Consider the following 26111-nt stretch of genomic DNA (forward strand, 5'->3'; position numbering starts at 1 on the left):
TTAATTCTTTAGTTATGGGCTTTCACACTACTAAATAATTTTTTTTTTATAGTGTTTTTATAATGGTAACTTCATTTCACAAATAATTAATTATTTTTAAAATATTAAAATATTTTTCGTGAAAATTTGTATTAAATAAAAATTTAAATTGAAAATTACGATTTGTTTTGATCAAGTTTTATACTAAAAATAAAATCCACGAACTAGCTTAATCTGATCTTAAATAATTCTTTCAGATATAAATATAACTTAGGAAAAATTAGTCTAAGGTCCCTCTCTCATTTTTAATAATGGAATAGATCCACAATATTATTTTATAATGTTAAAGGTCCCTACAGAGAAATTTGATATACCTTACACCTTCAAACCCTCACCCTCCTCTCTTTTTCTCTCTCATCGCTGCTCTTTTCTCTCACTTCGTCGAAGACTTCATACACAGACAGACAATTTGCGACCTTGACTACTTTTCCGACCGTGACTCTCTCCCTCTCTCAATAGATAAAATTCCCAGATATTATTGTGCATTGAATTGTACCTTTCCTCTTCTTACTCTTCACCCTCCAAAGATCTAGACCGAGATCATTTGTTGTAAACAGATGGACCGAAGACGAACAGAGACTCTTTAGAGGCAACTCTACATTCGCCAGTGGAGCAGCGAATCTAGCACCACTGCTGCCTCCTCCTCTCCGGCAATGTCGCCGTCGCTGGGAAGTTTGGTTGGTCTGCAAATATGGAAAGGTGAAGTGGATTATTCATGCTTCATAGGTGTTATAGTTTTAACAGTTTCTTCTGACATTCTTGACACAGAATTGAATTCCTTGCAGGCTGATGAAGGCCCAAACAGTTGGTGACACCACTAGCCTGGAATTCATGAGAGGAAGAAGGGTGTTTGAGATCAATCCTCAACACCCAATTATTAACACCTTGAATGTATGACGATTTGGTCAATAATTAGAAAATTCCCATTTTCATTATTCGTTGTACCAATATAACCCCAGCTAATTGCAAGCTCTTTTTTTTTTTTTTTTCACTTTATATTTGTGAATGATGCAGGCTGCATTCAAGAGTGACCCAAATGATGAAGAAGCTTTGAGAGCTATTGATCTTTTGTATGACACAGCTTTAATTTCCAGTGGTTCCATTGTAAGTGACTTGTTCTATATCTTTTATATTATATGTCTAGATCAGATATGCATTCAGTAGTTATGAATTTAGTAGGAACAGCCCTTTCGGGAATTTCTCTGGAAAAGGCCAGATAAATTCGGGAATTTCTAATTTCTTTGGAAAAGGCCAAAGAAATTCTCATAATTTGCTTGACACCAAGAGTGAAGGCCAGTAAAGCATGTTGCTCAGGCGTCTGACCATCCTTGGAATTTCTCTGACTGTATGAAATTTCTCTGGTTGTGATCACTATGTGAATTTTCTCTGTGTTCTCTTTCAGATTCTCTTCTTTTTTTGGAACTACAACCATCTCTCAACAGGTTTGGCCCCTTTATTTATTTATTTAATATATCATCTTTTATATCACTTTTTTGTTAGCAAATGGATTCTGAAAACAATGTGAATATGCAATCTTCAAGTGGTGGAGATGAAGAGTATGATTCACGGACCGAGTCAATCTTTTCTTTCTTGAACCATAGTTTTGGCTCTATCTCCAACCACCCACAACCGCCTCCTCCATAACCACCACCACCTCTCTTCCACCACCAACAAACCACTTTGTTTGACTCTCAAGCACACAATCTCAGGCCTTTTTTCTTTTTTAAATCCGGAGAAATTCTTGCGAAAATCAGAGAAATTCTCTGAAAATCCAAAGAAAATCTCGACTGGAATCCAGAGAATTTCTTTGGATCAAATTTTCTCTGGAGAGAAATTCTCTGGACCGAATTTTCTCTATGCTGAAATTTCTCTGGACTGAAATTTCTCTGGGTTGAAATTTCTCTGGTTCAATGTCGAGGGACCTTAGACATTATGAAAATATTAAATGTCCTTTATACTATAAAATTTTAATATCATGGACCCTAAAAAAAACGCTTATAATTTACTATTAGACATATTTTAAGAATAAATATATAGTTTCTTAATTGAAATTTTAGAATATTAATAAATATGCCAAATATATAATCATATTTTTTATTTTGGTTATAAAAATGTTTACAATATTTTTACCATTTTAAAAAATAAATAAGTGGCAATGTGATGGTTGGGCATGAATCAAAATGATTATCTAAAAATTGGATTGATATATAATACAAAAATCAACCAAATCCAGTTGCTACATATTTGATTTAGTTTTACCTCATATCCATCATAACTTAAAAAATTATTAAACATAAGCTTAAATTGATTATTATTAACTATTTTTACGAATTGATCGAATCAATTTTTAAACTAAGCCCAAGGTAGAATCAGATCAAGCTTTATATTTTAGATTGACCTAGCATTAGATAATTTTTTCACACATAAATATACTTAATTATTCGTGTAAGAATTTTTAATATAAATATATAAATTTTTTACAAAAAAAATAAACAAATAAGCCAAAAATATACATATATATTCTTATTTTGATTATAAAAAATATACATATATTTTCTAAACTTATATATCATTTTTTTAACAAAACACTGACGATGTCACGTACAATTCACACGATACATACGTGATCGGCACCACCAAACAGCAATATCAATAATTAATAAGCTGATGGCAGCTCGTGAGGACCATAACCTTCCCCACTTTTGTCTGTCTACGAACAACTTAGATGGCTGACTTTTTGATTTTTTCTATTTTTTTTAAATATATAAAAAAAATAAAATAATAACATGACGCAAAATAAATTAAAAGTCATTATGAAAAATGTTTGAGATCCTCACAAAAAGAGGATCTCACAACTCTTACTGATCTATTGATTATTGATGTGTTTAAATTTTTTTTAAGAATTATATTTAATAATAAAATAAATAGTTCAGATCATTTTAAGTTGTGAAGATTGTGTTTGGTGTCACTCTCATTGCTGAAATCATTATACATCAAACCATAAGAGATTCTTCACAAATCCCATCCATCTTTCTCTCTTTATAGGGATTATCGGTAGAGCAATGATTAGTTGAAGGTTCTTGTAGTCGTATTTTAAAAGTCGTAACCTGTTCATTTCTTGTATCCTGGCGATCAACGCAATGAACCCTTCCAGGCCTCGTTCAGTATAGTTGACTTCCATTGTAATCGTGCTAGGAAATCATGCACAGCTCACATATATCGAAGATTTAAAACCTTTTATAAACCGTGTTTACTCCATTTTATGATTGGCATGGACTGTATCTTTCTTCTTCTGATCAATCATGGATAACGAGAACACCAAGTCCAGAAGGAGAAGGTTCCGACAGTGGTTCAAGAGGAAACACAAGAGACCCGACCCATTTTACCTCGGTGAAGTTGCAGGTTTAACAAAAAAAAAAATCTTCTATATTTCTTACACTCGTTCTATTCGTAGTTATTGGTTGAAATGAATGGGTTTCTAACCAGAATAATAAATTTGGTCCCTTGCAGATCGAGATGAAGATGACAGCAATGATTATCCGGATGATGTTTTTGTTCAGGCGATGGAGAACGAGACATGCTTAATAACCAATGAACTAAGGTGAGACTTTGGAATATATTGTCAAAATGAATAGACTATCGAGACAATTGAATTTAGTAGTTACCAGATCTTTGTATTCCAGAGTCTTTGTAGGTACTTGGAATGTTGCTGGAAGATCTCCCGTAGGGAGTTTGGCAGTGGATGTGGACGAATGGTTGAACCTCAAGGAAGCTGCCGACATTTATGTTCTTGGGTACGTTAGATTTACATTCATAATCTCTGTGAATAAGTGTGTTATTCAGCAAAAAAACTAAACTTTTTTGCAGATTTCAAGAGATTGTACCTTTAAAAGCGAGAAACGTAATTGGAGCTGAAGACCCAACAGAAGCAACAAACTGGAACTTGCTAATTGGCAAAACGCTCAATGACAAATATGGGTGCCCTTGGTTAACACCAATTTTGAATCCTATCACAAGTGACAGTTATCACTATGCAGGAGTTCGTGACTCTGAAAGAAGAGCAAGTGCTAGCGGCCGAACTTTATCACCGACAAGAGATCAGCCATGTCGGTGTAGTAGGTACAAGCTCATGGCAAGCAAGAAGATGGTTGGAGTCTTCATAACAGTCTGGATGAAGAGGGAATTGCTTAAGAGGTATAGCGTATCGAGTGTAAAAGTTTGTTCGGTGGCTTGTGGTATCATGGGCTATTTGGGAAACAAAGGATCAGTTTCAGTAACCATGACAATTGAAAAAACTAGTTTTTGCTTCATTGCTGCACACTTGGCTTCTGGTGAGAAGAAAGGGGATGAAGGGCGAAGGAATCATCAAGTCTTTGAGATTTTTAGGCGAACTTCTTTCCCCCGATTCCCACGAGATGGAGATAATCTTCATCCTCTAACCATCTTAGGACACGAGTAAGTTTTCCTTCCAATCTCTATACATTACATAAACAACAAAAATAAGACTGAAAAAAAGATCGACAAAGATGGACTAAAAAACATGTAAATATTGGATAAACGAAGAATGCAAAGTGGATTTATTTAAAATTGAATGAAATTTTCTCTTTAGTGACCAAATCTATGTGTTGAACAGTCGGATATTCTGGTTTGGGGATCTCAATTATAGGCTATATTTAGAAGACAACTTAGCCAGGCAACTGATAAAGACTCAAGACTGGAGAGCACTTCAAGAGTTTGATCAGTTACAAAGGGAACTAGAATATGGTGGAGCATTCCAAGGTTGGAAAGAGGGAAACATTGAGTTCGCTCCTACCTACAAGTATTCTTCATCAAATTGCAATAGATATTCAGGTGGTTTTCCAAGCAGAGCGGGAGAGAAGCAACGAACTCCAGCATGGTATAATTACTCAACAATGATCTTTGTGAATGATGCTTATCACTCTGTATCACTTGGTTATGGTCATGTTTATGAAAATTTTAGCACATGTACGAAACTAGGGTCTAAATCTACGTTCTCTATTTTCATGTAGACTGCTTACTTTCTAATAGCTCCATGAAAAAATGCAATAGATGAGATATTTTTCATGGTTGCAGGTGTGACAGGATTTTGTGGTATGGTAAAGGAGTGAAGCAACATTCCTATTTCCGCAGTGAGAGCAAGTTCTCCGATCATCGGCCTGTCTCTGCTCTTTTCTTGACTCAAATTGATGTTGCTAAGTCTACAACACCAAGGGTTATTCCTCTTCAACCCATTATTCCTCCTCCCAACCAAACTGTAAGTATGATCTTGTCAGGATTCGATAAAACATTCTATTTGTGCTCTCCTAATAGATAATGTATTGATGAGATGGATCCCACAACTCCCTCAATTTGAAGGAACAATTCATAAACTTCTTAATGTAATAACCATAATTGCAGGTACAGGACGAAACCAATAAAGAGGAGGCTACATCTACATTGCTCTCATTGATTGTAAAGGATATAGAAGCATCATCAAGCCACATGCAAAAGCTGTAGAGATATTTTTTTAGAAGTTGCTAATGGAATTTAATTAGTTATACTGCTACAGAGCGGGCATACAGAGTATATTTTGCTGTATTCTCCTCCCTTAATGTGTGGCCCTCATTTTTTTGCTCATGAATTACCCATTTAAGTTAGATTGGCAGTTGATAATTATGCAAAAGTAACTATCATTTATTAAATATTACAGTAAGTGATACCTCATTTTTTTTTTTTACCCAAAAAATAATAATAATAATAATAAAGGCTTAAGCATCAGAGATTTATGAATTTCCAGGAGAAATGAGATAAACTGAAGACCATATATGAAAATGAAAGCATTAAAACTAAAAAAAAAAAAAAACACACACACACACACACACACACACACACACACACAAAGCATTTTAATGAAGTCTGAGGCAATTAGGAGTACTCCCTCTCACCTTTTGCACCAAATGGCCATTGTACTGCTCTGCCAAAACACAAAGCTTTTGGTTTCACTTCGTAGAGTCAATTGCAGATGTAATAGAGAACAGATGTAAAACACATCTGTAGAATCTCAAATTCTCACTTACACTGGAACTGTAAGGTGAAGAGTTTAGATGGAGTGACCCCCAAAGAGATTACTTACAGTTTAATTCCCATCACTGGCCTGAAGAATCCCATCCAATGCCTCCACGTTGTCTAGATGACAACTTGGACATATGCACCTCCTCTGCAGCTCCTCACCGAGAGAGGCACATCTCTCTTCAAACTCGGAAGTCTGCTTGTTCCCAGTCAAGGACATATTCATTGTCAATGGTCATGTAATATGTTACATAAAGTGCTAAATCTATGCAAAATGTTTCTGGTCACAAAAGCCAGGATAACAATCCAATTTTCTTTTTTAATTAAAAACATATAAATGCAATAATTGGTTGCTGCAAAGAAAGAATTTTAAAAGTATCAGTCTAACCGTCGGTGTCCTTTTCTCCAACTGAAGAGAGCATGCAACATATTTACCTATAAGACGGACAAAAACAATAAGGAAAAATAGAAAGGAAAAGATAATTCATTTCCCTGGAACATTTCTTACTCTTGTCTGGGTGATCAAAAAAACTAATTTTTAGCATGCTGGTCAAAAGGATAAATTTTCAGTATGCAGATCAAGTGGCCATTTAACAGAGACTACACAATGACATTTTGGTAAGGATATCTAGTCAAGTCCTGCAACTCGATGCTTTCTTTCATAATTGACTCCATCAGGAAGACCTTCCTTTCCAAATCAATTAGCTCCTCCTGGACCTACAGGAGTTCCAGACCATTCAATTTCCTAGATTATCTTCCAGGAGAAACTTTGGGCAAAATATCAAAAAAAAAACAAGGGAGCAAAGAATGGGTATGCGTTTTTCAAAAACAGCAAAATCAAATGAAAAATGAATTAAAGTAATTTTTTTAAAACACAAAGAGCAACTGACCACCTGCTTATGAATAGTTTGCTCTGCTTGACACTCTTGTTCCTCTACAGTGGTTTGAGAAATTATTTCAGCAATCCTATTGTCAAGGTCTCTTCTGCTAACTTCAGGATCTTCTGCATCACTGAGTTTTTGGCCTGCTTTTGGCAGAAAGTCGCAATGTATCTTTAAGCATTTAAAAAGATATAAAAATGAAATGATACCATGAGACAAAGGTTGGTTTTATAAATTGACATGGAGAGACAACACATTCATCCAATTTATGCCAAACTTTGAATATCTTTCCCACAGAGAGAGAGAGAGAGAGAGAGAGAGAGAGAGAGAAAGAGAAGAAGAAGAAGAAGAAGACATGCGCAGTCATACAATCAAGGTCACACTTTTAATATCTTTGACAACTAAATTTTGTATATCATTACCATTCACAAGACACTGCCAAAACAATGTCAAAGGAAATAAACATCTCCCTTATAAATATCAAGCACTAATTAACAAAGTACACAGACCATCGTTCATTGAAGTTTGGATTGAATTGTCTTCACAAAAAGCACAAGCTATTCGCTCTTGGAATTTCCTGCATCAGCAAGTAAATGGATTCCGATTAGTAACTATCATGATGCACATTCCAGTTTAAAATACCACTCACAACAATCTCTACAATTAGCCTGTCAAGAGGGGGCATTTTGTAACCAGGAAAAGAAATCCACCTCATACAATGCTTTAAGCATTTTTTCTATGTATTGCACAAAAGCCATCAAGTTGGCCTGACATGTCTTCTATTAGTACAGATGCGTTTGTTAGCATTGGGATAATCATCGGGACTATGCTTGTAGTGCAGTCAACTTTGGAATGTTGTACTAGTTAAGAATGCAAAATGTAAGCTGATATTTGTCAAAGCACAGTCTATTTTTCCTTCTATCCAGAAATTATGTGTTGTTTCCAATCTTATACGTGAACATAAAGAAGTCAAATGAAAGTAAAATACCACGGTCTTAAGTGCACGAGGCCAACCTTATATTAGTGTTGAGCTCAAACATTTTGCTAATGAAGTCATCTCTGCATAGAGGATTAAAAATCATCAAACAATACATGCCATTATGAAGAACTTTCAGGTTTTGATGTATCAACAAATCAAATCATTTAATTAATCCAAAACCAAGCAACAAATCCGTACCGCAAAGCCTCTTCTTCATTCTACTCAATTGTTGTTTCATGTGCAAGTAGGTTCAAAAGAAGAAAATATATAAAGGCATTAGAGAAGGAAATGAAACAATCTATTAAGAAAAACACAGAAACATTGTAACGCCCTAGTGAGTACCTTAATAGACTCCAAATCAGATCCAGCAATCGATATCTCGTCTTGAATCAGAGAAATCCTAGTCTAGAGGAGGTAATTTAAACAGAAACTAATCAAAATGTGAAGAAATCAACTGAAACCTAATCACATTTTGACAAAAAAATTTAATCGAAGCCTGTGTGAATTGCCGAGAAACTGAACAATCATTCATACGAATTTGAGAGAACAAAACCTCTAGAGTTTGAATGAAAGCTTCATTCATAGCCAATTCAACTTCGTATCCTTTGAGCTCTTGCTCAGTAGTTTCTTTCAGACGCTTGGCATCTTCTAGTTCAGAATTTGCCAAATCTAACTCAGATCGAAGCTGTTGAGTTCGGTTTTTCAGACCAACAATTCTGCGCTCTGCATATCTCGGAACACGTACAAACACAAATTCAATATCATTAGCCAAAGAACTAAAAATCTTCCGTTGGTTACGGAGAAAACACGAGATAATAAGAAGAAATCGAACTTTCAATTCAAATCGTGTTTTCTTAATTTATTTTCTAATGCTTTCCCGGAAACCAAACAGAAAGCGATGAAGAAGAGACCGCCACACCTCCTTGAGATTTCTCGGAGGCGAAGTCGCGAATTAGAGTTAGCAGTTGCTTCTGTGGTTCAGTTCCCGCCATGGATTTTCAGAATTCTGTTTCCTACCTCCATATAAACCGACTCTTATCTCAAGAGGCTGATCGCGTTCGCTTCGCTTTGGGCCGTTCGATGTTAGTTGGGGTAAGCTGTGATAAAGGCTGGACCGGGCTCCAATTGGCTCGAAAATCTTGGGGATTAATGGGCTTGAGGCCCATATTTGTGGGCTCCAGGTTGGGGCGGCCTTTCTCGACATTATTTTACAGTCCATCCAATTGAGCTACATTTTGTCCACGTGGCTAAGAGCATTCCCGTCAAATTATTTAAAATTTTGTTATATTTTAAATCAAAAGTTAAATTTTCTATTTTAACTACACACTTTTTCAATACACTATTCAACAAACTCTCTATTCTTTATCCATATTATTCAAATATTATTTTATTTTAAATTATCTTTTATAAATAATAAAAATATTAATTTTTTTAATATTTGACTAGTCAAAACTATTAGCTACATTTGTTGAGCCAAAATTTATGAAACTAAAATAGCTAACTTGGTAGCTAGTTTGGTAAAGTTGAAATTTATTATTCACTATTTTAGCTAAAAAATAAAAATATCTAGTTTGATGGAGATACTCTAAGAAGTTAGGGATTCAACTCTTTTCATCAAATTGTTGCTTTACAAATAGATAAATAACAATATATGAAAAAAATAGTGAAACATTCTTCTCCAACTTTGCATAGTAAGAGAGGCCCAATATATTTTTTTTATTAGCTAAGGTCTCTCGATTAAATTTTTTTGTAATCATACTAAAGAAATCCGAAATTTCTCAGTAAAATCAAAGAAATTTCTCTGTGAAAATTAAAAATTTTCTGTGTCGGGACCGAAATTTCTTTGAGTCGGACAAAATTTCTGAGTCGAATTTTCTCTATAAAAATATTGAGGGGCCTTAACTATTATAAAAATATTGTATATCCTTTATCTTATAAAATTTTAATATTAGGAACCTTAACAAAAATTTCCCATAATATATGTTAGTGTATCATTGTGTTAATATATAATTGTATATAATGTATTATATGTTATTAGCTGTTAGTATTATTAGTGTACAGAAAAGCTGTAAAGTAAAGCATAGCTAGTTGTCATTTATATTATATAATATGTAATGTTTCTTGCTTTCGGTGCCTAACTTAGCATCCTATGCTGTCATCTCCTCTCTATAAAGAGAGTGTTCATCTTCTTGTAATAATAGACAGAAATACAGAGTTATTCATTTTGCTCTCTCTCTCTCTCTCTTTATCAATTTATCTTACATGGTATCAGAGCTAGGTTAAGAACTTTGTATTTTTCGCTTCCCCGGCGGGCGGCAACCTCGCCTTGGCCGCCCGCCGGACCTCAACCTAGTCCGTTAGAATTTTCTACACATACCTTCACTCTTCTTCACCATAGACCTCAACATTTCCGGCCGTTTCTCGACCATAGACCTGACACACCTGGCTGCCAGCACCACCTTCACGCCCAACTCCTTCGAGTCGCTGTCCTTGACTCACCCAGTCAACCCATCACCACCAACTGTCTCGTCAGCGAGCTTCCACGCCTCTACCGTGCTCCCGTCGCGATCGGCGTTTCACCCTTGGCGTTTCACCCTTGGTTCTGAGATTCATACAAATCCAATCATGTTGCAGAAACCTGATTACCTTCTTTTATAGAATTTCATTGAAGGCTTACCCTATTTGTAAAAAAAAAAAAAAAAAAAAAAAAAAAAACTATTTTGCGGTAGTACCAGTGCAAGAAAAACTCTGAAAAATTAATTCCAAACTAGCAATATTACTCCTAACAGCAAAGCTTCAAACTGTCACCTCTTAGTGCTTGTAACTCATCGATGAGTTGGTTCAACGTGTGCCACGACGAGCCTCCCTCCTTCATAGCCTTCTTTGCAGCCTCACCAAACTCGCCCACGTTGTTCCTTACCTCCTTCCCCATCTCACCTTCCATGAGCTCTCTCACCATTTTCTCCAAACCCTGCCACTTAACAGCGCAGCCCTCTTCACTGTCCTCAGATGGAAGGACATCTCCTCTACTTCAACAACAATATCACTTGGCAAGCCAGTGGTGCAGAACCAGGCCTGTCCTTTCCTCTGGAATGCATTAGTTTTGGAACCCAACTTCATACAAGCCATTTTTGCAACTTCAAGCCAACTGAAACTTCGGAGTAGAGCGTCAGTGAGCAACAAAAGCCAATTCAAGAGCCAAACAGACCTTTTACAAAACTGAATACCCAGCTCACTCTCCACTTTATCTATTTCTTTTAATTTTTTTTTATTCTCTTTATCTGTCTAACCCATGTGTGTATCTCTTTATTTCCACTTCCTTCCCCTCTCTAATAAAATAATTCTCCACTACTTCATCTGCACAAAAAAAAAAAAACAAAAAAAAAAAAAAAAAAAAACAAACAAACAAACACAAAAAAAAAAAAAAAAACAAAACAAAAAAACGCGCGCCCCACCCGCGTGGTCTCACTTTTTCTTTTTATTATTATTATTATTATCTAAAATAATCACTACACTCATGTTTTCCACTGGCAATGTCCACTTTTGAACCCATCCCCACTTCTTTATTTATTTTTAATCAATTTTCCTATGCCTTTCACCACCACTTTTGACCCTAAAAATTTTCAACCCATCATTTCTCCTTCACCTTTTGCACCCCACTCACCGCCTTCCGCTCCCCAAAATAGAATACCTTTCTTTCTTTTCTCTTATTTTTTTTTTGTGTCCTGTGTATTCTGTGTGTGTGTCCAGCATGTGTCTCTCCCCTCATTGCTTATTATTATATATTATTATTATTATTATTTTTAAAAAAAAAAAAAATCTATTTGCTCCACTTTATCAATCCCTTTGTTTCAACCTCAAATAGGTTTCTATCTTCACACCTATTTGAGTTTGAGGGGGGGTTATACATATATCATGGTGAGCATGGTTACACACCATGCGAACCACTCAAGCTGGTGAGCATGGTTATAAACCATGGGAACCACTCAAGCCACCCCATGGCGCACTCCCTAAGTCGCCTCCTTGGTGCACCACCACAAACTTTTACAACGGTTCGGCATGACCCCGTAAACTGTCCCGACATTGATTCCGGTCAGCTTCTACATCGGTCCGGCATGACCTCGTAAACTGTCCCGACATTGATTCCGGTCAGCTTCTACATCGGTCCGGCATGACCCTGTAAACAAGTGAATAAATGAAAAGTGTATTTCATGGATTGATTTACAAAGGGAGCCTAACTCTCTTCTTATAGCCTGTGATACATTGGAGAGAGAGCCACCGAAAGCATAAAGCTAAAGCAAGCTAATTATGAAAGCTAAAGCTACACTAATTATTAAAGCTAAAACTAAACATAATAATATACATAATATTATACTAACATAATATATTATATATTCTAACATCCCCCCTCAAACTCAAGGAGGATAGGTAAAACCAACTTGAGTTTGGAAAGGAACAAAACATGAAGATAAACTAATACATAAAATAAAAGAGGATAGTAGACACTGTATGGTCGTGTCGGACTGTTGGTGAAAACACTGTATGGCCATGTCAGACCGTTGTAGCAGGATAGTTTACGAGGTCATGCCGGACCGATGTAGAAGCTAACCGGAATCAGTGTCGGGACAGTTTACGGGGTCATGCCGGACCGATGTAAAAGCTGACCGGAATCAATGTCGGGACAGTTTACGGGGTCATGCCGGACCAGTGTAGAAGCTGACCGGAATCAATGTCGGGACAGTTTTATGTGGTCATGCCGGATCGTTGTAGAAGCTTGTGGTGGTGCACCAAGGAGGCGACTTAGGGAGTGCGCCATGGGGTGGCTTGAATGGTTCGCATGGTGTGTAACCATGCTCACCATGATATATGTATAACCCCCCCTCAAACTCAAATAGGTTTGAAGATAGAAACCTATTGGAGGTTGAAACAAAGGAAATGTTTTTTTTTTTTTTTTTTGGTGGTGGAAAAATAATAATAATAAGAAGAAAATAATGGAAAAAGGGATGATGCTCACCAACTGAGATGTATAATAATGAAATATTGATGAAAAAAGAAAGATAGAAAAAATAAAATAAAATAAAAAGAAGGTAGTGGGAATAGGAATCTGGAAAAACTCACCAATGGAGTTTGAAAATAAGGAAATCGCGAGAGAGAAAAGAGATGATGTTTTTTTTTTTTTTAATGAAAAAAAAAGATAAAATAAAATAAAATAAAGTGATAATGAGGCCCACGGGTTTGTTCAAACCAACCCATGATGGTGCCAGCCATGAGATTAATAAAATAGGAAAGAGTCATTGATTTGGGTGTAGGGTGGCCCATTGATTTGGGTAAAACCAGCACATGGTTTGTTGGTTCAAAAATATTGTTTAAACAAAAAAGAAAGGGAGGTGGTGGAGGATATGATGATGAATAAAAAATAAAAGAAAGGAGGAAGTCCGAGAGAGAGGTGCCGAGAGAGTGAGAGAGCTCTGTTAAAGAGAGAGAGCTGGGTTTGGTCCTCTGTGTGTATGGGTTTGCCGTGTGTGAGAAGACGAAGTTGGTGGCGTGTGTGTGTATGAGAGGAGAGTGAGTTGTGTGGTGTGCTCAGATCAAGGGTGGTGTGAGTGTGCCTTGTGTGAATGGTGTCTGTGTGTGTATGTCTCTTGTGTGTGTTGTGTATGCCTCTGCTGGGTGTGAAGGTGCTACCCGTGGGTGTGATACATTTCAAAGCTCAAAGCTGCAGAGTGAAAGAGCCTAGAGAGAGGGAGAGTAGATCTGCGTTAGTTTCAGCCGTGTACAGTGGAGAGGAGACTATGAGTGAAGATGAGCTGCTGCTGCTTCCATGATGGTGGTGGTGAGGATCGAATCAGCCGCAGTTATGGGCGATTTCGGCGTCGGTGACGCCGATTTTTGATGTGTCAGCGAGGCCGATCTCGTCGTTTGTGTCGGCGCCGCAGCCGGTGGGTAGTGGGGTGGAAATTAGGGCCCTGTCGCCGGCAGTGTCGGGAGCGACGTTTGGGACGAAGAAGTCGAGTATGGCTCCAGCGAGCGTGAGCTCTGGGAGCAACAACAAAGCTCAGATGCTGAGGGACTTTTCTTTGGAGATTTATGACAAAAAGGAATTGCAGTTTATGGGTCGATCTGGGAATCAACAAACACAGTCTACTTCTTGAAAATCTTCAACAAACACAGTCCACCCAAGCCACCCCATGTATCCAAGCAATCTCTGTGAAACACATGACTACAGTTGCACAAATCTTTGTTGATTTTATCAGCAGAATAGGTTTCTATCTATTTGCTCCACTTTATCAATCCCTTTGTTTCAACCTCAAATAGGTTTCTATCTTCACACCTATTTGAGTTTGAGGGGGGGTTATACATATATCATGGTGAGCATGGTTACACACCATGCGAACCACTCAAGCTGGTGAGCATGGTTATACACCATGGGAACCACTCAAGCCACCCCATGGCGCACTCCCTAAGTCGCCTCCTTGGTGCACCACCACAAGCTTTTACAACGGTCCGGCATGACCCCGTAAACTGTCCCGACATTGATTCCGGTCAGCTTCTACATCGGTCCGGCATGACCCTGTAAACAAGTGAATAAATGAAAAGTGTATTTCATGGATTGATTTACAAAGGGAGCCTAACTCTCTTCTTATAGCCTGTGATACATTGGAGAGAGAGCCACCGAAAGCATAAAGTTAAAGCAAGCTAATTATGAAAGCTAAAGCTACACTAATTATTAAAGCTAAAACTAAACATAATAATATACATAATATTATACTAACATAATATATTATATATTCTAACATCCCCCCTCAAACTCAAGGAGGATAGGTAAAACCAACTTGAGTTTGGAAAGGAACAAAACATGAAGATAAACTAATACATAAAATAAAAGAGGATAGTAGACACTGTATGGTCATGTCGGACTATTGGTGAAGACACTGTATGGCCATGTCAGACCGTTGTAGCAGGACAGTTTACGAGGTCATGCCGGACCGATGTAGAAGCTAACCGGAATCAGTGTCGGGACAGTTTACGGGGTCATGCCGGACCGATGTAAAAGCTGACCGGAATCAATGTCGGGACAGTTTACGGGGTCATGCCGGACCGGTGTAGAAGCTGACCGGAATCAATGTCGGGACAGTTTTATGTGGTCATGCCATCCCTTGCCCACTCTTGAACAAGCAATTTCTGAGTTGCTATCAGAGGAGACGCGTCTCGGTACTCTTCACACTCATCATGTGGACTCTGTTCTTGCCACTCCTCCGTACCGGCCATCATTTACCCAACGGACCACTGCTTGCCTCTATTGTCAGAATCGGGGCCTTCCTTCAACCCATCTCCTGGTCAATTGCCCCGTCTGATCCTGCCGCTACTGCAATAAACTTGGTCCTGGTCATCTACAACAAGATTATTTTCGCAATCCATCCCGATCATCGTCCAATAGCCACTCCTCTCGCGGTGGCTCTTCCCGGGGAAGCTTTCATCGTTCCGGGAATCAGTCTCATCACACTGCTACTACTGCTTCTAGGAATCAGACTCATCACACTGCTGCTGCTGCTTCCGGGAATCAGTCTCCTCACACTGATGCTGCCACCTCTGCGGGGTTTTCTGAGTCACCTGCTCCGTCTACCCCTAGCTTTTCTCCGACGGATGTAGAGGCCATGCTCAAACAACTTCTCTCCCCATCTGGTACACCTCCTCCTACTGCTTTGTCTGTAATCCCAGGTAACTCTTCTTGGTATTTTGACTCTGCCTGTTGTAATCATATGACATCCAGTTCTACTATCTTTTCTTCCTTCTCTTCATCTCCTCATATTCCCTCAATACATACTGCTGATGGTTCCCTCATGTCTGTCCGTCATGTTGGTACTGTTTCCACCCCTTCTTTATCTATCCCTCAAGTTTATCATATCCCTGCTCTTACCTTAAACCTTATTTCCATTGGTCAATTATGTGAACTTGGTCTAACTGTCACATTTTCTGCTACTGATTGTTTGGTACAGGACCCTCAGACAGGGCAGACTATTGGGATCGGCCGTAAGCATGGACGTCTCTATGAACTCCTGTACCTTTATGCTCCTGCCTCTCCTCAGATTGCTGCTCCTACATCTACTTCCTCATTATCTCCCTTTCATCTTTGGCATTGTCGTTTAGGGCATATTTCTGTTAATCGCTTGAAGTCTTTGGTTTCTAGTGGACAGTTGGGTCATGTAATTCCTGATAATTTTGATTGTATCCCCTGTCAACTTGCCAAACAACCTGCTTTATCATTTAATAAAAGTACGTCTGTTTCCCTTGCACCTTTTGATCTTATACATTTAGATATTTGGGGGCCCTCCCCTACTACTACTATGGGAGGATCCCGCTATTTTGTTGTTTTTATTGATGATTTTTCCCGGTTTACTTGGTTGTTTCTCATGAAAAATAGGTCTGAACTTAAACACATTTATTATAGGTTTGCCCAAATGGTCCACACCCAATTCTCCAAAACCATCAAAATTTTTCGCTCTGACAATGCTATGGAATATCGGGATTCTGATTTCCTTTCCTTTCTTCAACATCATGGTACACTGCCTCATCGATCTTGCGCTGGCACGTCCCAGCAAAATGGCCGCGCTGAACGGAAACATAGGCACATTCTTGACACTACTCGCGCTCTACTTCTCTCTTCTTCCTACCCTGAAAACTTTTGGGGGGAAGCTGCCCTCACTGCTGTTTACACTATCAACTGTGCTCCTTCCCCTGTCATCCATAATCAAACTCCCTTTGAACGTCTGCATGGCACTCCCCCTCCTTACGCCAATCTCCGGGTTTTTGGCTCTGCCTGCTTTGTTTTCCTTCAATCCCATGAACACACCAAGCTTGAACCTCGTTCTCGTCTTTGTTGTTTTCTTGGGTATGGAATTGAACATAAAGGCTTTCGTTGTTGGGATCCTCTCTCTAAACGTCTTCGTATCTCCCGCCATGTCGTTTTCTGGGAGCACCAAATGTTTTCCTCGCTATCCTCCTTTCACTTACCCGCATTTTCCACTACTGTACTGTTTACTAATCCTTCCATAGATCTTTTCTCTGCTGATTTTGATACAGGTTCCTCCTTCATCGAGACGCCCTTGCTCACTCCTGATCCTGTTCAGCCTGCTCTTCCTGAAGGTCTCCCTCTTATTGCCACACCTCCTTCTCCACCAGTTCTTCCTCCTACCGATCCTCCTACGGGTCGACCACGCCGGGTAACTCAACCTCCTCTCCATCTTCGTGATTATATTATTGGATCTGCTGCCTTCTCTACTTATGAACCTACCTCCTATCGTGAGGCTTGTACTAATCCTCTTTGGCAGCAAGCTATGACTGATGAACTCCAGGCCATGGACAAAGCTCATACTTGGGATCTTGTTGATCTTCCTCCTGGCAAGACTGCCATTGGCTGCAAATGGGTTTACAAAATCAAAACACATTCTGATGGCTCTATTGAACGCTACAAAGCTCGTCTTGTTGCCAAGGGTTTCAACCAGGAATATGGTATTGATTATGAGGAGACATTCTCTCCTGTTGCTCGGCTCACCTCTGTTCGCAGTTTACTTGCTGTTGCTGCTGCTCGCCACTGGGGGCTCTTTCAGATGGATGTCAAAAATGCTTTCCTCAATGGTCATCTTCTTGAGGAGGTCTACATGCAACCTCCACCTGGGTCCACTTTTCCCCCTCATCAGGTTTGCAAACTCCAGCGTGCTCTCTATGGCCTCAAGCAAGCACCTCGTGCTTGGTTTGCTACGTTCAGTTCTACCATTCATGACTTCGGGTTCACCTCTAGCTCCTATGACTCTGCTCTTTTCATACGGACTACTTCTCATGGTACCACTCTTCTTCTTCTGTATGCGGATGATATGATTATCACTGGTAATGATGAAGCTGGTATTCTCCACCTCAAACAGTTCCTCCACCGCCAGTTTGAGATGAAGGACCTTGGTACTCTTAACTACTTCTTGGGCCTTGAAGTCTCTCATGACTCTACTGGTTCCTATTTATCCCAGGCCAAATATGCATCTGATCTTCTGGCTCGTGCTGGTCTTACTGATTGCAAAACTACCTCTACTCCAGTTGATCCTCAGATACGACTCACTCCTCTTGATGGGACTCTTCTCTCTGATGCTACTCTTTATCGCCAACTCGTCGGCAGCCTTGTCTATCTCACAGTAACTCGTCCTGACATTGCCTATGCTGTTCACATTGTCAGTCAGTACATGTCGGCTCCTCGCACTCCCCACTATACTGCTCTGCTCCGCATCCTTCGTTACCTCAAAGGCACTCTGTTCCATGGCCTTCACTTCTCTGCTTCCTCCTCTCTTGAACTGCGTGCCTTTTCCGATGCTAATTGGGCTGGGGATCCTACGGATCGACGCTCCACCACGGGATTCTGCTTCTTCTTAGGGGATTCTCTTCTTGCTTGGCGTAGCAAACAACAATCCCTCACTGCCCGCTCTAGCACCGAAGCTGAATATCGAGCTCTTGCTGATACTACTCAGGAACTTCTCTGGCTTCGCTCCTTGCTGTTATGGGTGTTTCTTCTTCTGATTTTACCCCTCTCTATTGTGACAATCAGAGTGCCATTCAGATTGCTCACAATGATGTTTTTCATGATCGCACCAAACATATTGAGATTGATTGTCATTTCATTCGCCAGCATGTTACCTGTGGTACTGTTCGTCTTCTCCCTATTGCTTCCATCGATCAACCCGCTGATATCTTCACTAAGGCTCATCCTCCTGGCCGCTTCAATGATCTTGTTTCCAAACTCAACTTGGTTGATGTTTTCCCTCCTTGAGTTTGCGGGGGGATGTTAGTGTATCATTGTGTTAATATATAATTGTATATAATTGTATAATTGTATACCTTTACCTTTAGTCTACTTTCGGTGGTAATTGTATAATTGTATACCTTTACCTTTAGTCTACTTTAGGTGGACATCATCATAGGCATGCTTTCGGTGGACATCCTCCAAGACATCCAAGGCATCCATTTCTCTCTATAAAAGAGAGTGCCTTCTCTGTGTCTAATATACATTCTTTTGACAGATAAAACAATTGTACCTCTCTCTCTCTCTCTATCCTCTCTCACTTTCTCAAATTATTGTTTCAATATATATGGATTTTCTAATTAATTTTTCTCTATAACGAAAAATAAAAGAAAAACTAAGACAACAATGTAAAGTAAGTTTCATCTTATAAATTCAGCAATTTTTTTTAATTATTATTTTCTTAAGACACATTTAAAACGACTTAATAAAATTTTAAATTTTTATTACATATAAAGTGTACATATTTTTTGGGGCCTAGCTTTCTGCTAGTATAGATTTGGAGTCGAGACTATTGTCACAACCATGGTTTTAAAAACCGGACCGGACCGGCCGGTTCAACCGGTTGAACCGCCGACCGGTCGAGGTTCCGGTCCGGGTATACCCATAGAACCGGTCGCAGTGAAAAACCGGCCTATTTTGGGAGAACCGGGAAAACCGGCGGTCGGACCGGTGAACCGGTCGACCCGGTTCCGGTTCTCCGGGTTGATAAAAACGAAATTTTGAATTTTTTTTTCTTTTTTTTATTCTTTCTTTCTTTTCTTTCTTTCTTTCTTATATTATATATATATATATATATTATATATTATATATATATAATAAAAATTTAATTGGAAACTCTCTTTTAAGGGTCTCCTCTTGTGAGGAATCCCATTGAGAGCTTGAAATTATTGTGAAAGCCTCTATCTATTTATAAGAAAAAAATTCTTCCAAAAAAACTCAAGAAATCTATGTGGGATTCAATCAAATCTATTGGAGGGAAACTTAAAGTTTTGATATCCCTCCAAAATTTTTGCTCTTCTTTCAATCAAATTATTTGAATTAAAATCATATGGAGGGAATATTGAATATTGAATATTTGATTTCTTCTTCCAAAATTAAAATTAATAATATTTTTAAATATATTTTTATATTTTTTAATAAAAAAAATATTAAGAGAAATATTTAAGATTATTAAAATTTTTAATTTATAATTTTATTACTTATATTTTTATTTAAATATAATTTTAATATATTTATGACGTCATGGTTCGATTCCGGTTCAACCCGACGGTTGAACCGGTGACCCGTCCACCCGATCATTTTTCCGGTTCACTCACCGGTCCGGTTTTTAAAACATTGGTCACAACTCATGGGGGCCATTATAAATTCCATTACAATGATACGAATTGCTAATTTGATAAATTTCGATGTATATAATATTCATATAAAAAAATTATATCGATTTAATAATTATAACTTATTTGATTTGTTGCTTTTATAAAAAAAAGTAAAAAAAAAAAAATCTTTAGAGAAGATTACACGATTGATCATAAATTGACTATGCAATTGATATTGACAGTGATGCCAATTGTTCAGCTGTATGGTCAATAATTAGAAAGATTTTCGAAACACGATTGGCTCAGATTTCGTAGCTCTTTGGTCAGGGATAGAAAAACGAATGCTCTGTTTGTTTAAGATGATAAAATGAATTCATTGGGGCACTGCCAATGAATCTGTGGTTTGCAGGTGCTGATTTGTATATCTGGTTGGTCAAGAAAAAAGCAGCAGCAGAGAAGATGATATATACACATTTATTGAACTTGAACCCTTCAAATAACTCCAAAATGCATTTGATGAACCTGTCTTGGAACTATATAACATGAAAATATATATATTGTTTCCTTTGGGGCCACATGATTTTTTTTGAAAAGGCACTACTACATCACTGTCAGAATGGAGAGACCATTATAATATGTATTTTGAAAAGTAAGTTATAATTCACTTTTCAGATTATAATTCACTTCTTCTTTCACAAAAAAGCTACTTATAAGTAACTTTTCACCAAAAAATTGATTATAACCATCTTCTCAAAATAGCCCGTAGTTATTTGAAAGATTTAATTACCTAGGAACTTTGTGCCAAAAAAATAAAAATAAAATAAAAGAAGAAAGAAAGAAAAGTTATAGTGACATACATGAGAGAGGTATCCTTGATTTTCCTGTCATGACACACAAGGCCTCGTGTTAGGAAGATGACTTGGGATAAGTAGATAGGATCATAGGAGAGGATTTTACCTAACTAAAACGTAATATAACAGAGTCAGGATTTGATTGAGAGGAGACAAATGTTTAAGCATGTTAAATTAATTATGAATAATTCAAAATTATTTTAATATCATACATATTATCTCAATACAACTACGGTAATATTAAAATCTATAGCTTTCATGGAAGAAGAAGTAATGGAAATAAACTTTTAAAAGAAAAATGAAATGCTTTATTAGATTTATTTGTGAACCAAATGAGGAGGCAATTTATGTCCATGTTCCAGTTGATGGTGTGTTGAGTTTGGTGAAAGAAATCAATCCCCTTGTTCACCCTATTGGGATGTTGAGTTTGTTGGAAGAAAAATGAAAAATAAATAAATAAATGAAAATAGAGGGATAAATATACTAATTTAGAGGGTGAAATTGAAAATAAATTTCAAATCATAGGTTAAAAATTTTAAAAGTTGAGGAGGGGCGCCGACCCTTTAGTATTATCAAGACAACCCATAAGTGCATGCATATAGAATTATCTGAGAATTTTTTTTTTTTTTTTTTTTATTTTATTTGATAATTCATGTTGCTTTTGATCACCATAAGGGATTTATTTAATGGGAGTAAAGCTTGAGACCCCAGTGGGGCTATTGGGGATCCTCTCTGATTGGCCAAAAAAACAGTTTTTTTTTTTTTTGGCCATTAGTAGCCCCTCACGTGGAGGTGGGGGTGCTGGGGTCGCCCCACTGAGGTCCCCAGCATTGCCAATTTAATGGCGTTGAGATATTTATTTTTCATGATTATGCTTTGCTTATTCAGTAAAATCCGAACAGATTCTTATCCATCAGTAAAAAAATCTCATAGGTAATCCAAAAGAAATCTACTAAAGAAAAAGATGATGCAATCAAACAAAGGAGAAATATATGCAAGTGCATTTTCCATTTCGAAAGCAACAAAGTCACTTCCAACCATCCTAGGGTGGTGGTTTAGTGATGGATCTCACTTTCTTTTATGTGATTTAGTAGTAATTAAGAAAATATGGTTCAACCTCTCAGGATAGGGTTTGGAACAAAACTTTTATTTATTAATTACAAGTTATCGGTTTTTTATTATTATATCCTCAGTTGAGTTAAGATGAAGTTATACCGTCAAAGGGTAATTGCAAATCTTACGTATTATTAAAATTCAATAAATAACAGTTCTTGTAATCACATCCATAGATAATTGTCACGATTAATCGCTTCTTCTTACTTTTTTTAACTAAAAAAATAAAATAATGGGACTTACATTATAAAAGTGACCACAATTCAACACAATCAAGGTAAACCAAAACATCATCACTCAAAGTGAATAACCTTGGTCTCTGAAGAAGTAGTAGGTGGGACACAACAGATGATTGAAGTTGAATACTCCTATATATGCATGATTGGATGTATCTATAAAACATCTTTTATTGCCTGAGAAATGGTACCATTGATTTATTGTCTAAAGAAGAGTCTGATGATAATTATTTCCACATCAAAATGCACGCTCACACACTTTTGTAAAACCAATGGAATTTTTGCATAAAATTGGTCCCCTCTTGGGGTTGTTTTCTTTGGAAATGGACAAAACAAGCACTCCATGAAACAAAACTTAGTGTATTGATCCCCATCTGTGATTAACAAGCTTGCCACTTAGCAAACTCAGTGTATGCTTTCAACCAGGCATATGATACGTATGCTTCATTTGCAAAACTAGTTGCCAATCACAGATTCTTAGTCACATCCTAAGGAATCGACTCCATGTGACTTTGTTCCCTTGGTCTGTGTTTTTGACTTGACAAGTCTATCATCTTTTTTTTCCCCCTCAAAATCTGGCAAATTCCTACTTTATAGCCTTATTTTGATAGTTTTGAAGTACCAATTCAACACGTTTACATAATGATTCTGAATCAATAAGAATAATAGTTGCATAATGAATAGAATTGATACTTTTAGACTCATTTTGATTAATTGAATAAGAAATAAAGTTGGGTCAACCATTCTACCAACTTGACACATTTATGTAATGATTCTCGATCAATAAGAATAATAATTATAGAATGAATAAAGATGACCTGACTTCTTTTGATTGATTGAATAAAAAATAAGATCAACCAATCATTCCTTTTATGTGGCCTCATTTTGGGATTGACATTTTTGATTACTTTTTTCATCTTTAATGAACCTTTTTTTTTTTTTTTTCAAAATATTTCACACTGATAGATACTACTCAACTAAATGTACCAGAAAAATAAAAAATAAAAAAAGAAAAGAAAAAATCCATTATAGATTTTTTTTTTTCTTAATAATCTTTAGTGAACTCGTTTTAATTTTTTATAAATTTTTTAGATCTTTCTACACTAGACCGACCTGAAAAATAAAAATAAAATGACAAAAATTACAAAAATAAAATCACTAATTTTTTTAATAAAAAATGTGAGTGTTTTTTTTCTTCTTGTGATCTCAAACTCACTCCATAACATACATATGCCAGGACGGTAATCTTGGATTGTTAAACTATTTTTTAATTTACAAGAGAAAGGAAGATTTCCTTCAATCTAAAATCTAAATTAGAAGGGATAGTTTGGGCCCGTTCTTCCTAAAGAGAGTGCAATATTGAACTTGGGTTAGTGTCGTTGTTCGTTAGTCACTATCAATTTGGCCATCCTTTGTAATATTTTGGTTACTATTAGAATTGGTGGGCTATGATCACAGTGGTGATTTAGCGAGAGAGAGAGAGAGAGTAACTCACGCGGGGTCTACTTTTCCTCTTGTTAATTATTTCCACCAACTATTCAATATTGGGCTGCTTGGAAAATCATACTGTTAAGTCATGAATGCAACATCTAGAAAATAAAAATAAAAATTATAGAGATTTATGTTAGATGGTCAACTGTTTTGGCGAAGGAACAAACAAGAGAATTTTTTTATTGCAATTGATGAGAGGAGAAGGAGAAAAGAGTTGTCTAGTGCAGTAGTAAGATTTAAATTTAAATATCATGCCTAATAATAGAGCATCTCATTCTCTAAAATCAACCCCTTGATTTTGGATATGCAAAAGGTTGCCCGCCTATTTTATGAAATACTAAAGGATATCAAATTATGAATTGTGTTGAGTTGATGCTTATTATTTTTACGGATTTTAGGCTAAATATTAAAATAAGACTTTATTTACTAGGCTTTTGAATAATTGAAACTTTAGGCAATATTTTTTTTATTTTTTTTATTTTTTTAACGAGACTTAGACAATGAGTTAAGTGACTTTGATCAAGTCATTTTTGTGTTAAACTCAACACAATTGATTCTCCGATATCTTGGAAAAGATTTGAGGAATTTAAAATTAAAATGGAGTTTATCTTTATTTTTTTAAAGGGGAAATAACTTGTTAGTGGTTTTGGGAGAAAAAAAATTATCAAAAAAGTGATAAACATTATAACTATTAATAATTAAAATTATAAAACTTTTTCATTAATATGCAATAATTTTTTAAGATTATACCACCAAAGAGTAATTTTTCCTTTTTTTGAAGCACTTGGTTCAGCCATGCAAAGGCACATATGATGATTCGGATCCCCTTCAAATAAACAGTACCTCGAGACTTCACAACTCACCAACTCTGTTTATTGACAAAAATTGATAATTTAAATAAAAAAAATAACTAAACGACAAACAAGGAGGTAAAAAAAATTGTTGGCAAAAGTTGATAAATAGTGTTTTGTTTCTGGTAAAAATGTACGTATTGCAATTTGGCAAAAATGATAAGACCCCTTTTTTTTTTTTCCCGTGGTGATAGCAAGCTGTAATATGATTTTTCTCTAAAGTAATTCAAAAGCCAAATCATTCCTTTTTAGTTTAGAATAAATAATGGTCGACATTCACTCATGAACCACCACTCTGGTCTTTTCTCCAACTAAAAGTGCTTATTGTATATGAAATCAACTATATTTAACTCTTTTGATCATTGCTTAATGTATATTAACTTTCACTTACCTTTTTTATTTTATTTTATGTGGAAATATATGAACATGCATTATGCATAGCAATATGGAAATCACATTACTCAACTTTTTTTTGCGATATCACGTTCATTAGGATTATGTTTGGATCAAAACTTTAAGAATGAAAAAGAAAATATATATATATATATATATTTTTAATACCTATAGGTAAAACTAATATTTTCAAAATTTTGATGGATCAATTTTGAAGAGAAATTATAAAATATTATATAATAAAAAAAAAAATCAAAAACTCAACTGGGGCAATTGCCCCCACTTTCCCTTTAATGGCTCCTCCTTGGTCTCCATCGAGTATTTTTAAGTGGATTGAGTATCTATTTCCCTTGTATTTATACATAAGAGTAATGTCATATAGAGGAGGAGCTCCTCTAGTCTAGATTTTGGACTAAAAGGTGTTGTTTGGCTCTATGAGATTCATCACGATTCCCGTTTTAATGATTCGAACTATACATTTGTTGGGTACTTTATATATTTTGTCTACAAAAAAAAAAAAAAATTAGATTGATTCGATAACAGTAACTTATTCAATTTATTGTTATCGATTTTTTTAGCAAAAAATTGAACAAGTTACAATTATCGGATTGACCTAATTTTTTTATGAATGAAATACACGAAGTGCCGGACAAAATAAACAGTTCGGATCGTCAAAACAGGACCTATGATAAGCCCCACAAACCTAAATAGTACTCTCTAGTCCGTAGGGGAATATTTCACTATTTTTATTATACACACAAAGGTAATAAGATTACATTAATAAATAAAATAAAAAACTAATCTCTTTTTATCTGGTGATAAGAAAAATTTTAAGAAATTCATTTATTTATAATATTTTTCTTATACATATTCTTTTGATATTTTTAAATGCAGTCGCTTACTCAAAAAAAATATGTATCAAGTGAAATATATATGCTTATTTTTCTTATCTGGGGAATATTTTTAACTGCAGGAATATTGATGGACATCTCATGGTGAGTTCAAAGAAATAATTGAAAAAAAAACCACTATTCAAGCATATGCGTGAC

The 26111-nt window shown here is 36.5% G+C and overlaps 2 protein-coding genes and 1 long non-coding RNA gene across 6 annotated transcripts; 2 read left to right on the top strand and 1 right to left on the bottom strand.

Annotated features, from left to right (window-relative positions):
• Positions 1-354: 354 nt before the first annotated feature.
• LOC145804768 (uncharacterized) lies at positions 355-2539 on the top strand. Its single transcript, XR_014347150.1, has 3 exons — positions 355-930; positions 1054-1143; positions 1442-2539. It is a non-coding gene; the product is annotated as an uncharacterized LOC145804768 (long non-coding RNA).
• A 450-nt stretch (positions 2540-2989) lies between these two features.
• Positions 2990-5763, top strand: LOC114263464 (type I inositol polyphosphate 5-phosphatase 4). The gene is made up of 7 exons (XM_028204001.2): positions 2990-3441; positions 3550-3640; positions 3723-3833; positions 3907-4494; positions 4673-4936; positions 5134-5314; positions 5458-5763. The coding sequence occupies exons 1-7, from the start codon at positions 3342-3344 to the stop codon at positions 5554-5556; spliced, it is 1434 nt and encodes a 477-aa protein (XP_028059802.2). The 5' UTR covers positions 2990-3341; the 3' UTR covers positions 5557-5763.
• Positions 4076-9035, bottom strand: LOC114263465 (spindle assembly checkpoint component). 4 transcript variants are annotated; one of them, XR_014347145.1, is made up of 10 exons: positions 8888-9035; positions 8522-8691; positions 8311-8373; positions 8167-8186; positions 8004-8048; positions 7499-7566; positions 7002-7135; positions 6497-6543; positions 6173-6304; positions 4076-4514 (listed from the first exon to the last, which is right to left on the bottom strand). XR_014347145.1 is itself a non-coding variant. In XM_082899826.1 (9 exons), the coding sequence occupies exons 1-9, from the start codon at positions 8958-8960 to the stop codon at positions 6226-6228; spliced, it is 696 nt and encodes a 231-aa protein (XP_082755952.1). In that variant the 5' UTR covers positions 8961-9035; the 3' UTR covers positions 5899-6225. The 4 variants fall into 4 exon arrangements, 3 of the variants coding, with proteins under 3 accessions (XP_082755952.1, XP_082755946.1, XP_028059811.2); XM_082899826.1 differs by lacking the exon at positions 4076-4514 and having other exon boundaries at positions 5899-6304; positions 7002-7132; XM_082899820.1 differs by lacking the exon at positions 4076-4514 and having other exon boundaries at positions 5902-6304.
• Between the last annotated feature and the right edge of the window lie 17076 nt (positions 9036-26111).

Source organism: Camellia sinensis, chromosome 1 (assembly GCF_055761805.1).
Source record: "Camellia sinensis isolate YWXY chromosome 1, ASM5576180v1, whole genome shotgun sequence".
Classification (NCBI taxonomy): Eukaryota; Viridiplantae; Streptophyta; class Magnoliopsida; order Ericales; family Theaceae; genus Camellia; species Camellia sinensis.